The sequence below is a fragment of the Scomber scombrus genome, chromosome 10, assembly GCF_963691925.1.
Source record: "Scomber scombrus chromosome 10, fScoSco1.1, whole genome shotgun sequence".
Taxonomy (NCBI): domain Eukaryota; kingdom Metazoa; phylum Chordata; class Actinopteri; order Scombriformes; family Scombridae; genus Scomber; species Scomber scombrus.
This window is the reverse complement of record NC_084979.1, coordinates 13,568,436-13,584,716: the sequence shown is the minus strand read 5'-3', so window position 1 is coordinate 13,584,716 and position 16,281 is coordinate 13,568,436. Positions and strand designations below refer to the sequence as shown.

General features: G+C 38.8%; 3 protein-coding genes across 3 annotated transcripts in view; 2 read left to right on the top strand and 1 right to left on the bottom strand.

Annotated features, from left to right (window-relative positions):
* Nucleotides 1–3,831, top strand: part of clstn1 (calsyntenin 1) — a 34,788-nt gene extending 30,957 nt beyond the window's left edge. Inside the window, exons 18-19 of the mRNA XM_062426893.1 lie at nucleotides 2,317–2,510; nucleotides 3,566–3,831. Of these exons, the coding sequence (XP_062282877.1) occupies nucleotides 2,317–2,510; nucleotides 3,566–3,760 (389 nt within the window). The 3' untranslated portion in view covers nucleotides 3,761–3,831. The remainder of the gene's footprint in view (nucleotides 1–2,316; nucleotides 2,511–3,565) is intronic.
* Nucleotides 3,832–8,465: 4,634 nt separating this feature from the next.
* Nucleotides 8,466–10,664, bottom strand: lzic (leucine zipper and CTNNBIP1 domain containing). The gene is made up of 7 exons (XM_062427317.1): nucleotides 10,496–10,664; nucleotides 9,935–10,060; nucleotides 9,635–9,770; nucleotides 9,413–9,511; nucleotides 9,189–9,284; nucleotides 8,853–8,934; nucleotides 8,466–8,760 (listed from the first exon to the last, which is right to left on the bottom strand). Exons 2-7 carry the CDS (start codon nucleotides 10,033–10,035, stop codon nucleotides 8,705–8,707), a joined length of 570 nt encoding a protein of 189 aa, XP_062283301.1. The 5' UTR covers nucleotides 10,036–10,060; nucleotides 10,496–10,664; the 3' UTR covers nucleotides 8,466–8,704.
* An 85-nt stretch (nucleotides 10,665–10,749) lies between these two features.
* nmnat1 (nicotinamide nucleotide adenylyltransferase 1) lies at nucleotides 10,750–15,296 on the top strand. Its single transcript, XM_062427315.1, has 5 exons — nucleotides 10,750–10,780; nucleotides 11,132–11,271; nucleotides 12,136–12,319; nucleotides 13,521–13,645; nucleotides 14,258–15,296. The coding sequence occupies exons 2-5, from the start codon at nucleotides 11,157–11,159 to the stop codon at nucleotides 14,656–14,658; spliced, it is 825 nt and encodes a 274-aa protein (XP_062283299.1). The 5' UTR covers nucleotides 10,750–10,780; nucleotides 11,132–11,156; the 3' UTR covers nucleotides 14,659–15,296.
* Nucleotides 15,297–16,281: the final 985 nt, after the last annotated feature.

Genomic DNA, 16,281 nt, shown 5'->3' with positions numbered 1-16,281 from the left:
CTTTTGTTGCTGCATTCTCATTTTAAAAGATAATAATAATAAAAGTGTAGTACATTTAATCACATATAATTCAGGGTATGTTTATCAAATCAAATGTGCTTATTCACTCAGTAAGTGCAGAATCACATACACCTCTTCTTTTATCATAATGCCCTCAGTTTTGATTATCTTTAGCAAATAACAATCAATAATCAAGTACCCTTTAAGCAGATACAAAATTGTTCATTGTTAGTATTTATCACCCAAATTTTACACTACACAAACCAAGACCAACCCAGGTTGCTTGTAGCACCTCAAAAGGTCCTGCACCGAAGCTTTCCAGACTTCTATAAACATCTCACAAAATGAAAAAGTTAAAGAACACAAAAAAATCAGTTTCAGTTCCATTCAACAAATCCTGACCATTGTAGTTCTTATACATGTGTCCATCACATCCCAAAACAAAATTGGAGGCATCATGATACATTCCAGAAATGCTGTAGTCCATTTTGTATTTTGTAGCCTCGAATTTGCATTTGACTATCGCCATCTTGGATTTCTGGAGCCAGTGCATGTTTGGAGGAAAGGGTGGTGCTGACCCTAGCTTGGTCAGTAAGGGGCATTTATAGTCTATGATTAACAGTGATGATGCTAATACTAATTTTCACTAGTGAAATACAGGCTGAAAACCATTAAAATAAAATGAACTTGTCGGAAAAACTGAACATCCAACTATTTAGATGGTCTTTTTGTACAACCAAACACTGAACAAGACTCTTTTTTTAGGTGATCAAAAGGTACAGTTGTCGTGAATGGGGAAACTAGCTATTGGAGACCAAAACCATGTTTTGTACCAGGCTGTAAACATGTTTGTTTCTGCTGTAAAGTTGGGCATTTTAACATGGAGGGTCTATGGGGATTGACATGTTTTTGGAGCCAGCCTCAAGTGGCCATTTGAGGAGCTGCAATTTTTCGCACTTTCACATTGGCTTCATTTTTCAGCCCTGGAGGCTGCTGCTTGGTTAAACTTAATACTGAAAATGTCATAATCAAACCAGTAATCTGCTTAATTGTTGTGCTGAAGAAAAAAAATGTGGCCTCTGATATGGCAAGCATTACTGCAGATGGATTAGAGTCTATTAACCAGAAATAGGGCAAGTATGAAACACTGGTTATTTGATTTTTTTTTTTTTTTTTTAATGACACAAGTTTAGGGATTACATTTGAGTGCTGCCTGTGACATCTGTACAGGCGGTGCTCTGAGCACAACCTTTTATTTCCTAGCTTCAGTAATCTTCTGTGCTGTCAGGCTCACTAAGCCTGCCACTGCACAGGAGAGGCCCTTTACTGCTAATATGGGGCAAAGTGGAGCAGGTTGGAGGGAGATGGGGCAAAGCTATTTAAAGAAAGAGTCACACCTAGATGTGTTGAAAGCATCCGTCGACACACCAAGAAAGTAAAGCCCTTGAAATGCCCTCAGACAGACATATAGGCTGTGTCTCCCCACATACAGCTGAAACCATAGACAGGAAAAATAATGGATGTAACCACAGTACTGTCGACAACTGTTTTCAAGCCTTGAGTTTGGCATTTTGACCGTTGCCATCTTAGATTTTTGGAACAAGAAGTAACCATATTTAGATGAGAGAGTGGCGCTATCTCTAGTGCTAACTATTAGCTTGGTTAACACAATGCATTTACAGTCTGTGTTTAACTGTGATAATGCTTATTTTCAATAGCAAAAAATAATTAAAACAAAATGCACTTACTGGAAAAACTGAACATACGACTTTTTAGAGGGTCTATTAGTCCAACCAAACGATGAACAAGACTTTCTTTAGGTGACCAAAATGTTACAATTAACGTTTAATTAACTGAAAACACTGAAATAGTGAGGGCACTGCCTATACTCTGAGAATCTGAGGTTACGCCATAGTTAAATTACCTAACCAACTATAGTAGTGACGTCAATCATAACATAACCAAGCCCTAAAGCATATGCTGGTTTATAATCGATTTTACTCTAAATGGGACCATAATTTACTAAATGAACATCATGCTGCATTTAAGTGATTGACATAATAAATAACGTTAGAAGTCCGGTCATTTTCTCATAGATTTCTATACAATCAGACTTATTTTTGGAGCCAGTGGAATCGCCCCCTGCTGGCCATTAGAAAGAATGCAGGCTTAAGTTACTTGTGTATTGGCCTCACTTTTCAGACCCGGAGCTACCTGCTTGGTTGTTACTGGGTTTACATATGCCCATGTGCTAGTGGATAATCATTTTCATCTTATCTATAATTTTGTGTTTATATGTGTGTGTGTTTTTTTGCTCCTTTGCAGTGGTTCCCAGCGCCGCCACTATTGTCATTGTCGTGTGTGTCAGTTTCCTGGTGTTCATGATCATCCTGGGTGTGTTCCGCATCCGAGCTGCACACCAGCGCACCATGAGAGACCAAGAGAATGGCAAGGAGAACGAGATGGACTGGGACGACTCAGCCCTTACCATCACAGTCAATCCCATGGAGGTAAAAACACAGACAAAAACGAGTGAAAGTTTCTGGTGATTAACCAGAAAGCTCAACCGGTGTGCTTGGGTTATAGCCGAGGCAGCTTTTCACCAGCTAATGCTCTCTGGGTGACGCTGCGACTGTGCCCTAGTTTTATCTGAGCTATCATGATTGATGGGCCTGCCGGAATGGGGAGTGACTTTGTTGCTGTGTTAATTCAAATAAAAGATCAGATTATTTTTGTTTTAGTCTCACAGAGATTTAGAGCATTTTTGGTGTCCCCGACTAAAATGCCACATTTTTCTCTTGAAATTAATGAGTCAGGTTGTGTGCAGGATATTAATGTTGGTAATAAGAATTCATGACTTTTTAAGTTATGTGGGTTTACAAATAATTTAATTTATCATTTTTACTTTGCTGATTAAGATGGTTAAAATGTTGGTCTCCAGTATTTTAACTACCATCATTTAAGAGCTGCTGGCAAGTAGCTGCAGTATTCACAGCTGTTTGCGGTAATATTTTAAAGAAGAATTACAGCTGTCTTAGCATAAGTCAAAAGTTTGATTTGAAATAGAAAAAAGCATCACTTCATTACTGAGACCCTGTAGACATGTAAAGATTGTGGTGTGGGGTATGGACACTTCACGCCACAGTAAATGATGAGAAGTAAAATTCAGACTCTCTCCAAAACAGCAGCTAGTGAGCATCCAGAAAAGAAGGATTCATTGTTGGGTCTTTTTTGTCTATTGTCCTTTGTATCACAAACCAGTTGGGTTGGTTAACACGAATGGGCTGTGTGCAGTTCACTGGCATCTTGTTACATGACTTCCAACTATCGGTGTCAAATTTAAAGTGGTCTATCACTGCATCGGGACAATATTGTCGATAATATGTAGTTAATATTTTATTTAAAGGGTCCATGATAGCATGCAGCTCTGCCTACCATCTTAAAGAGTCAGGTTGTATAGGTTTAAAAATGGTGATGCTGTAACACATGCAGGAGCAATTTACATGATTAAATGTGTAAATCAGAAAGTGATCCCCTCCCTCTCTCCCCGTGTCTTTTAACACAGACGTACGAGGACCAGCACAGCAGTGAGGAGGAGGAGGAAGAAGAGGAAGAGAGTGAAGATGGAGAGGAGGAAGATGACATCACAAGTGCTGAGTCAGAGAGTAGCGAAGACGAGGAGGGTGGGGAGCCGGAGGACCAGCAGGGGACCAGCAGACAGCAGCAGCTGGAGTGGGATGACTCCACCCTCACCTACTAGAACGACACACACACATACACTCAACACAAGCTCCTTACACATCACCAGTTTGCACACACTCAGATCCTCAAACTCACCGCTCCACACACACACTCACACACTCCCCCAGTTTCATGTCCGAGGAGCCGTGATGTAAAAAAAAAAAGAAAAGAGAAAAAAAAAGGAAAAAAAAAATCCCTTCAGCATATATATGGTCAAGATTTTCCTGTTGTTATCTTAGTGGTGGTACTCAGTGTAGTGTAGTCATCACCAGATTGCTGATTTTTACTTTTTATTTTTTTATTTATTATATTTTAATTCCTAGGAAAACTTGGCCAACATTTGTTTTGAACTGCGTGAGGAAGCCAACCCTGCACTTTTTGTTTTCTCTCAGACGTAAGGCTTTCAAAATGGAGAATAATTTTTTTCCCCCTAATTTTATTCTTTGCTTTTAGTTTTGTTTGCCGCTAAAATCACGTATAGCTTTCACTTGAGTTCCTTGACTTGTAGTCCACAGTGAAATGATATGCTTTTAACAAGTAGACTGCATTTTCTCTGTTTTTTTTTTTCTCCTTTCTTTTGTTCTTTTAGTGCATGAGGATATTTGAGAAGTCGTATGTGTAGAAAAATAAATTGCTTTTTAAAGATTTTGTAAATATAAAGAAACCATGTAATTAGTTGATGTGTTAGTGAAGGCCTACTCAACGGGGTCCAATATCTAAAATGACGCAGTACGTAATGTAGAATATTTGTGTCACAGAGGCTGTAGCATGTCGCTAAATTCCTGCAAAAGCTGTTCCATCATGCTTGTACAAACATGTCTGCTTCATGACAAGAAACCCAGGACTGTTAAGCAGAGGTTTCCATGACAAAGTGGTGTCCATTTTGTCTCTTTGGTTTTTTTTGCAAAAACAAATATTTCTTTTGCTTTCTCGTAGGCAGGACTGGTTGATGGTCTCAGCTTCATACATGCTTTGCTTTGCTTGCACAGGTGGCAATGCTCTACTCCAAACGTCAGTGTATTTCATTCCCAATAGATCTCACTGTTGTACAGAAGGGATTTTCTTTTTGTTCAGAGTAATCACGCTCAGAGAAAAGCTAATGTACAAATCGACATTTTGTGTGGGAACAGTACGAACAGCAGGCCAGGTTCTGCAGTGCTGTCGATCTTGAAATTATGGGTACTAATGTTTCCGCCAGTGCATTTGGACAAGTCGAGAGATTTCTTCAGCAGCTTTAAAAAGCCTTTCGTCTGTATCACAGTCCTGCTGTGACAGAATTGGGAAGGGGTAAAAACAAAAACAAAAAACCTTCAAACCACTGAAGGAGCAGATTTATGACAGACTAGCTTTAGTGGGATGTGGCTGAACAGCGAAGTTGCTGGCATTGTTTTTTTTTTTTTGGGAGAACAGTGAAATGAAAGTACTCTTCAGGATTGCTCCGTTGCAAGTTTCTTTTCATGGTACAGCTATTTAACTTGGAATAATAATACATATATTAGATGCAATTTTAAATTGGTTTCCTATTGCAAGCGCTGTCTTTACAGTGGTTCAAGGAAATACACCTTGGGTTATGAATGCATAGTTCACAATAAGAAAACAATTTAAAAATGAATCTTGTTTGAATCTTAAAATGAAATATTTTTTTGCAGTAGACCACTAGATTTTATTGTACATGGAACTGTACTGTAGAGTTGTTCTAAGATATTTGTTTACATTTGGTAAACTTCTTTTCTTTCTGGTATTAGTATCAATCTTATATAATTAATTGGGGAAAAAAGTGTCCAACCTCTATCTCCTCTCAGACACTGCTGGTCATTACTGTTGTGTATATATCTTTCACAAAGCAGGATACAAATGTACCATCACGCTTAACTACGTAGTGTTTGTCTTATGTTTTTGGCCACCAGGTAAAATGTAAACATTTCTTAACCTGCATTACTGAAGACCAGACGTAGGGCATTGCAGGGAGCAGAATGTGGCATTATCAGGATTAGAAATGCAGGTGTGGCAAGTCTGATATTTTGCATGCAAATCTGTTTTCAGATGCCAAAAAACACATACACGCTCTTTTTGGAGACAGTTTCCAATCTACTTTTGAGAGTTAGAGTCGCTCACTTGTGTTTCTTTGGTTAATTTATGATTTTTAGTGGTCTGTGGTGGAAATGTTGTGAACAGTCTCCCCCTCCATGATGACTTGGACTCGTAATAAAAACGGCGCCAGGTCTGAGCCGGCTGAGATGGGAGTGCCTTTTGCCGATCATAGCGCAATTAGCAGATCTAACAAAAACACTCATCCATGCTCTTTTATTTGTGATAATTTTGTTTTCTTGTTTTGTTTTTTTAATTTGTAACTGTAAACATCTAGATTTCTTACAGAGCTGGGGATTACATTTTCTTTCAGTCTGTTGTAACAATAGTCCACCGCTAGTTTTATTAAAAGTGAAAACAGTTTTACATAGATGTCATGTGTCCATGTTGATGTGTAGATGAAGTAGATCCATATTGTATCTTCTATAGATATTATTCTAAATCATATTGACGGAATCCACCTTTAACAAGATGTACAGTACATTATGAACTTGCTTTGGCAGCAATGTGGGTATACTGTTAATTGGCCTATTTGTGTATAGTGGCAGGTAATTTAGAACAGTGTCCTATTTGCCTGAGTTGTTGAGAAATGATTTTGAGGGCAGCATGAAATTCACAAGAGTTACACGCCTGTTGACTCTCACTGTTTCATTATTTCTAACACTTGATGTCCACATTTCATCTACAAGAGTACAGTACCAAGGGTCACTGATACATGCACACTGACTCTGCGGACAAGTCTCCTCGGTGACTCCGCCATCTCAAATATTCTGGGTTTTACGCTTTCTGATCAGCCCCCCGAGCTAAAGTGTGAATTGGTTGAATTGAATGTCACTGCCTAACAAACTGAAACGCAGCCATACTGTAATAACACTAAGATGTAAGGGGAATTTACTTTGCATGAACCACAAGTTTGTGTACGTTCCATGTGGGGTTGTGAGACTGGAGTGAGGGAAGGAGACGTGATACACTACTGATTCTCAGATTGTCTGTTTCACACGTCCACGACACTCCAGATATATATATATATTTTTTGTTTTTCTTTTTTTGTTTTTCTTTTAAAAATTTGCTCAAAAGTGGAAGGTGACGATGTTTTCGGAACAGTTGGAATGCTTCCTTTGTGCTTGTTGGAGCTGCTCTCACTTTTCTACCAATTGAAAGGCAAATTGTAGTGAAGGTGATGCTTGCTCGTAAACAAAATAAAGGATAATGAGATGGGGTATAACTGCTGTCTATTGTTTTCATTCAACTGTCTCTCATACTGCAAGTGTAAAAATCACCAGTGTGGACATGTTACTGGTGTGTAGGCTGAGTACACACCCTGGATACTGTGGGTGTTGCCGCTCAAAATGTTGAGCATTAGTGTCATCTGGTGGTGAAAATAAAAAATCCCAAAAATATGTACAACAGAACTTCACAAACATAATTAGTGACCATTTCTGATTTACTTCCATTCAAAACAACAGATACAAAGTTGTATATGTAACATTAACAATTTAAAATAGTTTCAATTAGATTACAGTCACACTGAATATGAAATGTAACGTAATATTGAAGTTGATTGCTGTTCATTTAGAACTAGAGTGGTCAACTGAAGCACTACTTGAAATATTTGACATTCACTGAGCGTACAGAGGGTGTGGACAAAAAGAGGGGAAAAACCAGACAGACCATAAATATACAGAACTAAATAACGTGCAAGGTTACCTCTCTGCCTCCAGAATAACAAGTCTGTTTAAAAATAAAGCAGCTGGAACTCTGCTTCATATTCTGCCCCACAGTTTGCTCTCAAAAACTCTTCCATCAGGTTTGCTTTTATAAAGGTTTTTTTTGTTATAACCCCTTTTGTATTATCTTGCAGCGTGAGGACACCATGAAGAACAGTACGGGAGCATCTGGTCCTGTTAAGTGACCTTATGTACCTTGGCTGTTAAACAACCACATTAATCAAACTGAATGCCTCCCGTGAGATACAGTAGCTGCTGAAACCATCACAGACTTTGCATAATGGCAACAAATCCATCCAATGGATTTCATATCCCATTCCAGGCAAACTGGTTTAAGACTCACTGGATCATGTGTTTCCCAGACGTCCGGTCTGGTTAATAGTGTTTATGTGTCTTAATACAAAACGGCAGTTTCCAAATGGCAGTAATGACTGTACATGTAAGCTGTAAATATATTTTACATAGTTTTTGAGTCATTCACTGTTTAAAACCTTTTGTGACTACCTGTGATTCATATATATATGGATGTTTATTGCTTGATTGCTTTGAAAGCCTGTCTGAAAGGAGTGTTTTACAGACATCTTAGAGCTGACACACTGCTGCATATTGTCAAGTCTTACTGTATGCATATTGCACATTTTCTAGTGTTACTGTCTTTGTAGTGTAATTTAGTCACTTCAAAGTTGTTTCATGTTGTATTTCTGTTATTTATCCTGTAGACAGCACAGTTGATTTAAAATGATATTGCATCTTTATAATAATATCACACTTGCAGCACTCATACAAGCACTCAACATCTTAAAACACCACTGAATTTTTAAGATTTTAGACAGATCACACAGCAACCCAATAAGAAATACAGCAAAAAAATCACAACAGAATTATTCCTCATGAACAACCAGGACACTCTTTCACATTCATGTACATGTCTTCATATTACACAAATCACATGCTCGTACCTATGATACAATGATATGATACACTCATCCGAACACATAAAATACATTGAGGGCTATAAAACAATACTGTTAAAAAGTGTTAGCATCTACAGCAACACCTAGAAGTGATTATTTACAAAATCAATTGGCACATTTTCTCTGTTGGTGATAAAAAAGAAGTCGACTTAAAATTAACATTTTGTGTAATTACTATGCCTTGGTTTTCACACCAGAGCTAGCTAAAGCCATAATTTTATCTTCAGACCCTGGAAAAGAAGGCAAAACAAGGTAAATATGAAGGTTCATACTGCAATTTGTGAAATTAAACACTTCAGTGAAAGATCATTTTTATGCTCACCTGAGTTTGCAGTGACTTTTTCAAACTGGCTCAGAGTAGCTGTGGCATTTTCTGAGAGAAAAGTCTCATCCTCTGCAGTAAGCTGTCAAAACAGCCAGAAGCAAAAGGAAAGTTTTGTAAATTCGTGGCTTCATTTAACAAACATTTGTAAAATGTTATAACTTCTTCTGTGGTGAGTCTCTTATTGACTTATTTTTAGTCACATACCAGACAGCTACGTGACTACAAATAATTCATCGAAGCTTTAAGAGTTCATGTAAACTCAAGCACAAGTCACTGAATCATCCATGAATCTGTGGGAAAAAACACCACGTCTCTGCTGTGAGTATTACTCACCTTCTCTCCCAGTTTTCTCAAGGCTGTGAGGATTTCCATTTTCTGCTGTGTGTACAGATCCCGCGACAGTTTCCCCACTATAACATCTCGGTCCATCTGCGCAGAATGTCACACACTAGTTAGACACATTTTTCAGGCCAAGCAACACACTGATTATAACTAAGGACCACATCTGTACAATAAACAAACATGAAAGATCATATCCTAGACACTGCAGTCCAAACCTCTGCTAGTCTGGTTCTCAGCTGTCCTGGCTGCTTCTTCGCAAAAAGTCGGATCACCTCTGGGGTTTTGAACGCTTGACTGATGGCAGCCTGGATTGCCTGAAGACAACAGAGAGATCAGAAAAAAATGAAAATGACAGACTGCTTACACTGGATTATAAGCCATAGCATCCTTAAGTCAGTTCACAATCACAGTAGTTCCACATCTTCTGTTGTCCGTACCAGCTGCATCCCACTGAGCTCATCCACAAGCGTCATGTCTCCTGTCATGATCTTCTTCAGAGAGTCGTTGAACTCACTCAACTGTTCCAAGGTTTCCTTCTTGGTCTCCTCATATTCCTCTTCATCCAGTTCTTCTCTGGAATAAAGATGAGACAACAAACTTACAGTGACACACGGAAAATAGATGGTAGCCTATATGGTATTTTCTGGCATCATTATATGCCAGCACAACATGTTATAGATACACTGATCGTTCAATGTAAAGCCTCATGGATTTAATGTATTTTTCCTACACTGCACCTGCATTCCTCCAGATCCTGAAGCTGCTGCATCAGTCTGTCAAGCTGCTCTTCCATATTTTGCCTCAATTTTCCAGTTTCTGATTTCCCGCGGGAAGCCATCCTTTGTTCAAGTTATATTTCCAATCTATGGAGAGGATGAAGCAGGGGATGAAACAGGAAAACAAAAATCAATCTTACTTAAAAACATTTTTTTAAGGATAGGTTTTTTCATCCTAACTTTTGGTTGGTTATCTATTTTTAACACTGAAGCACTTTGAGATTCACTGCGAATTAAAAGTGCAATACAATTCAAATGCATTATTTTTTATTATTCATTACTAGGCATAATTATCCAAGTATACCACAAAAAACCTAGCATGCTAACATTATCTGTATTTGTATGGTGTTATTGCAGCAAGTGTCACGACAAAACTGTTAAATATTTAGCGAGACACAAACGACATTAACAAACCATTCAGACCATCTCTTTGCTCGGACCTCGTTAACAGCAGTGAAAGTTGTTTAGTTAGTTAACTTAGTAAGCTGCGTGGCTAGCTAGCATGCTAATAGACAGACTGACCTGGACTTTCTTTGTGCTCAAATCACCGAGTTAAATGTTTGCATCAGCTTGACCAACGTGTCGTAAAACCAGCGGAATTACTTCACTGAAATCCGCAAAATGCGACTACTTTGAAGTAGGTGTTTGGAAATGTTTAGTGCTGGCCGCTGTGGTTGTGAACGTAGCTCATGATCAGTGGGTGCGGCTCTTCTTCTGCTTCCTGGTCGCTTCTGTCCAACCACGTCTCTTCATATTAATGCTATCCATAACATACACACAGGACGCACATGACGCTTTACAGAGCAGGTACGAGTACGGCCATAGACAAAATACGACACTGACTTTATAAGGTTATTTTACTCAAAGGCAGAAGACGCTTTTATTGAGTGTAACTTCTGTTACGAGTTGAACCTGTGTTTTGTCCATTAGAGCGTCCTCCCAGCTCCAGCTGCCTGGTTAGCCACAATGCTAACGTTTAGCTACTGTTTACAATCACTGACAGCGCCATTAACGCTTGTTCATGATAACATACCATTTATATTCTAATACTCGTTCACTTTGGTATAGCGGATGCAGAAAGGTCTCTCTGACATGTGACCCTTGAAACCAATAACTTACTAACAGTGTCTGTTTTTCCTCCATATCTGCTGTTTTAAGTGTGACCCCAGCTCTAGTATTAGGCATGGAGGCTCAGACTAAAACCAGAGTGGTCCTGCTGGCCTGTGGCTCCTTCAACCCCATCACCAACCTGCACCTGAGGATGTTTGAACTGGCTCGAGATCACCTGGAAGACACAGGTACAATAAAAAATTAAAAAAAAAAAAAAAAAAAAAAAAAGAGACTCTTTTGGGATCCCCAGGAAGATGCTTCTTTAAATGGCTGGTTCACCCACATGACGCGTTTTCCCCCCACTCACATCTTGTCTTACCATCCAGATAGTTCAGATTTAATTTCATTACCTTCAAGTTTGAAGATATTCACAAGGAGGATATATAAGGGGATATATGTGATGCTCACAGCATTGACTGAGCACTGAAACACCAATTTACACAGATAATCCTTGCTCCAAGTCAAAAACACTTGCCCTTCTGATTTTCAATGCAAAGTTGCATAAATAAAAGGTGTGTGTCATTTTTTAAGGCAGCCACTGTGCCTTCTCTTAGTGTGGGTCCTCCTTTACTTCCTAACCGCTGCTGCAACTGTGTTCTGGCTTCTGTTCAGTAGTTCAATCGATCTTGTACCCTCTCTCATCTTTTTGAAGTCTCACAATCTGGTCTCTTACTTGTTCAATTAATTCCTCACCATGTGGAGTCATGTTGCATTAAACACAACCCAGGCCAAAACTGAAAAAGTTACGGTGTTGACAGGGTCTTTTCTTACCTCGTTCAGGCAGTTAGCCATAATAGGAAGTCAAAGTTGTATTCACTTTTGTTTTAGTGTTCACAGGTCACTTTTGAGGTTGTACTTTGAGGTCTGTATTTTCAATTTAGCCCATCTAACCCGTTTCTATTTAATTACAAATCAAGATCAAATACCCTACACTCCACCCTAAAAAAGAGCATCAATATCCCTGTTTACTGTTTAACACTCCCATGCAAGTTTTGTGCTGTGCCATTTCTCTAAATCATCTGTGTATTCACTCCATTTCCTTCATGTCAAAGGTCAGTACAGGGTGGTGAAAGGCATCATCTCTGCAGTGGGTGATGCCTATAAGAAGAAGGGTTTGATTGAGGCCTGCCACCGTCTGGAGATGGCCAGACTGTCCACGGAGAACTCCGACTGGATCACAGTAGATTCGTGGGAGAGCTCACAGCCTGAGTGGTTGGAGACTGCAAAAGTGGTTCGGTAAGTTTTCAATTATGTAATGTTAGTGGCAGTGCCTATGTTTGAGTCATCATTATAGTTGTAACACACTACCTGTCAGGTCTTTTATCTTTTAATCAGGGTTCCCTTGCTTGCTGTTTTTTACCCTCTAACTCTTCCTCATCAATGACCACACCACTAGTAGTAAAGACTGTTAAACCAATGATTTACAAGCAGCCTCTCTAACCGTGTGAGATTTAATGTGGAATGGTGGCATTAATTTCGCACAAATGTTAACAAATTATAGTGTCTCAGTGAATTAGCTGAATTGTCTATGCATATTTATAACTCTTGTATCATGTCCACTGTGCTGTTCACACATACAGTACATTAAACACTGTATGGTATGTGATACACTGAGTAGCTGTCAATGAACAGTACCTGTTTGTAGAATGAATTCAAGCGTTTTACTTATCTCAGTGACAAAGTTGTTAAAAGTTTTGTTTCAGACAGTTTCCCTTCCACTTTATTACTCATGAAGCGCTGTGACTTTAGGGTCGAAAATTCCATAATTGCAAAACCTGACTGACTGTTTGGTTTCTCTTCATTCATTTATCGCTGAACAAATCTGAGATCTGGGTGGCCATTTAGAAAACTGGAATCAGGCTTACCTGCATTCCGTAGCAATATAAACAGAATAATCTGGCTCTTAATCTGTTAACACACGTGTTTAAAAGTGAACACTTTAAATCAAACTTCAGACCTAATATATTTCACTATTTAGCATGTTATGTTTAAATAAATAATAATATCATTTATTTATAAATGTTGCAGACGTGTTTTTCTTGGCTATTTTCCCATCAAATAATAGTTTCTGTATTATATATTTAAAACTTTTATCCTTTTTTTTCCTTTTTCTTTACAGAAAACAAATACCCGAGCTAAAGAAATGTTGACACAGTTGACAGTTTTCTGCCTCAATGTGGCAAGAGGTTTCCGTAATTTTTGGTGGTTTACAAAAAACTGCACCTCTGTGTGCTTTCATCTGAGAGGATCTGACTTGTTGCTGTAAAGAATAAAATTAATTTATAAGCAAAGTAGCTGAGGAGCCTGCAACTAAAATGTCTTATATGGGATCCTGTATGCAATGCAATTACCCTGACTGTGTTTTTCCTCTAATCTTTAGGTTTTGATATATCAAAAATCTGATTATTTAATGCTAAATTAATTTGTATCTACTCAGGCATCACTATGAGGAACTACATACAGCAGAGCAGTACAATGATGATGTGGACACTGTCAAGTATGCAAAAAAGAGACGCATGCAGGAGGATTCTTTTGAGGGTGCATCTGAGCACAAAAGGAGAGGTAGGTCACATGCAGCTGTGTACGGTTATTTTGTTTTCATCTGCTCCCTTTTCCAATCTAATCCTGCTTCCACTGTATTCAGCTTGACTCATCACTAGGAGACAATGCTTGAATGGTGCATAAACTCAAGGTGTGGTGGGTGACATCCAATCACTTACAATAAAGGCAGGTAGTGACAGAACTGCGTACATCAGTGACAAAGGTAGAACATCAAGTCCAAGCACTCAGTTTTACAACATTTTTCACACTACTGTCAAGAATGTTGGACTGTGTGAATCCACCGCATGTTGTTGTACTGTATAAGATTATACATACTAGCAGGAGAAGTGCATAAAGTGTCATGTATTCATTTGCCATGAGTCTCCTGTCATAATGGAGATGTTATTAAGGCAAGGCAAGTTTTATTTGTGAATGAATGAATGAAAATTCATTATATATTAAGTCGTAACAGTTATTGGAAGTTAATTACAAAAAGCTTTTGAAAGAGTCTGTGGAGCATTGATTAGACATAAAGAAGTAAATCACTTGAACCTAACTGTAGTGTATCAGCATTGCTCACTGGCAGAGCTAAGAACTCTTCTGAGTTAACTAAACTGTCTTTTCTTCACTCAGGCAACACTCATCTGATGCTGCTGTGTGGGGCTGATGTCCTGGAGTCCTTTGGGATCCCCAATCTGTGGAAACAGGAGGATATCGCTGAGATTTTGGGCCGCTATGGTTTGGTTTGCATCACCCGCAGCGGCAGCGACCCCTACAAGTTCATCCACCAGTCAGACATGCTGTGGAAGTATCGCAAGAACATCCACGTGGTCCATGAATGGGTGACTAATGAGATTTCCGCCACTCACGTGCGCCGGGCTCTTCGTCGAGGACGGAGCGTCAGGTACCTGCTGCCAGACAGTGTGGTTGACTACATTCAAGAGCACGGCCTCTACACTGCCGAGAGCGAGCAGAAAAATGCTGACGTGGTTCTAGCACCGTTTCAGAGATACACAAGCACATCGTCAAGCTGAGGATGTTTACTGCTGCAGCTTTAAAAACAGAAGCATAAGCTGTCTGCACTAAGTGCCGTGAGTTTACTGTGAACTGGAAACAAATGAGACACATCAAACAGTTAATTTAAACTTCCACCAGTGCCTGCTCTACAGAATAGTCATTTTTAAAATGTGTGTGTTTGTGTGTGTGTTTTTAAGAAGATCGCTCAGACTTTCCAGTGTGAAGTGATTTAGTAATTGTTTTGTTATTAGTTGTAATTGCTACAAATTATCATGTGTGTATGGGATAGTACATGAGTAAGAAACTGAATAACTGAGTACAATAGTAGTTAAACCAGCTTTCAGGTCAACTAAATGTCATTGCTACATTCTGGTGTGTGTTTATTGAACTAGAGATTCACAATTTTGTGTGAAAAAGTCAGTGTACATTTTGTTTGGTCTTGCAAATAGGAGCAGGAACAAATTAATTTCCACTTGTTTCACCACGGTTTCTTTTTTCACTTGCTTCAGCATTCACCTCCAGACACATCTCATGTTTTTTTACCTCAAGCAGGGTTTTGTCTATGCACTCCCTCAGGCAAACACAGGCATTAATCACTCAGTGCTGCGGATACCAAAGTGAAAGAGTGATTTGTATTGACTGCAAATTGAATAAACACTCTTTGTTTTCCACCTCAAGTGCTTTTAATTGCTGTTTCAATCCTATTATCACACAGATAAACTCCTAACCTCCTCAGTTTGGGAAGTGCCAAATTCACACCTGTTTTTTGGGGGGTGGGTGGGAGGGGGGTGCTATGTTTCAGGTACTCATCATTTGGGGAAGAGATCTGTAATTGTTTCTTGAAGTATAACTGATTACATTATATCACATGTGTATCTCATTCATTTACTTTTAAAGTTAAAGTAATTAAATTAAAGTTCTCAAAAGCAATCACATCTAACAACCTGATTAATCAAACTTAAAAGTGATGGATTCTCATTACAACACAAAGTCAAGTTTATCCTATTAAAGATTTCGTTAATTTGTTAGGTGTTTTCGACACTTTACGCACTTGTTATCTACTTACTGCTTACTTGATGTCATGAAGTCCATTTGTTTTATTTTCTTTCAAACTGGAGGTGCGTCACCTCCTTCAAACTGCCGTGCCACTGTATTGACATCGCTAATGTCAGTATTTTTTCCTCATTGCATAGAAAGGTGTTGCCAATTTTAAAATTATGTCACCTGCATGGTGACATAATGTTGGCACTTCAGTTGGCTTTGAAGCCAGGGGAGGTTTACTCCACGGTTAAATTTGCACAGTTGGGAAAAAAAGTGCAAATCTATATCAATATCTCTCACAGTGATAGGATTCACATGAACCAATAAACAAAAAAAGTGGGGAATAACACTGCTTATCCACAGCTGTAGGAATGATGGATTTTGAATAATTGTCTTTGTTTAGACATATGGATAAGTCTTTAGGTTACTGTATAGTCACTGTATAATGCAAATCTGTCCAAACTGTTTTACAAAGATTTGGGTAAAAGGAACAAACTAACACTAGTGTGTCACTTGAGGTCTATTCAAACGAGTTTATTATTCAGTGACCTGCACAGTGGGACCAGTCAGACACGTCTGTCTTCCTTGGCACTGATGAA

Coding starts and splice junctions, on each gene's coding strand:
- lzic (XM_062427317.1), bottom strand. CDS start 10,035: ATGGCTTCCCGCGGGAAATCAGAAACTGGAAAATTGAGGCAAAATATG. Junction 9,512..9,634: donor AGCTCAGTGGGATGCAGCTG/GTACGGACAACA, acceptor TGTTGTCTTCAG/GCAATCCAGGCTGCCATCAG. Junction 9,285..9,412: donor TGAGAACCAGACTAGCAGAG/GTTTGGACTGCA, acceptor CATTCTGCGCAG/ATGGACCGAGATGTTATAGT.
- nmnat1 (XM_062427315.1), top strand. CDS start 11,157: ATGGAGGCTCAGACTAAAACCAGAGTGGTCCTGCTGGCCTGTGGCTCC. Junction 12,320..13,520: donor GAGACTGCAAAAGTGGTTCG/GTAAGTTTTCAA, acceptor GTATCTACTCAG/GCATCACTATGAGGAACTAC. Junction 13,646..14,257: donor ATCTGAGCACAAAAGGAGAG/GTAGGTCACATG, acceptor TTCTTCACTCAG/GCAACACTCATCTGATGCTG.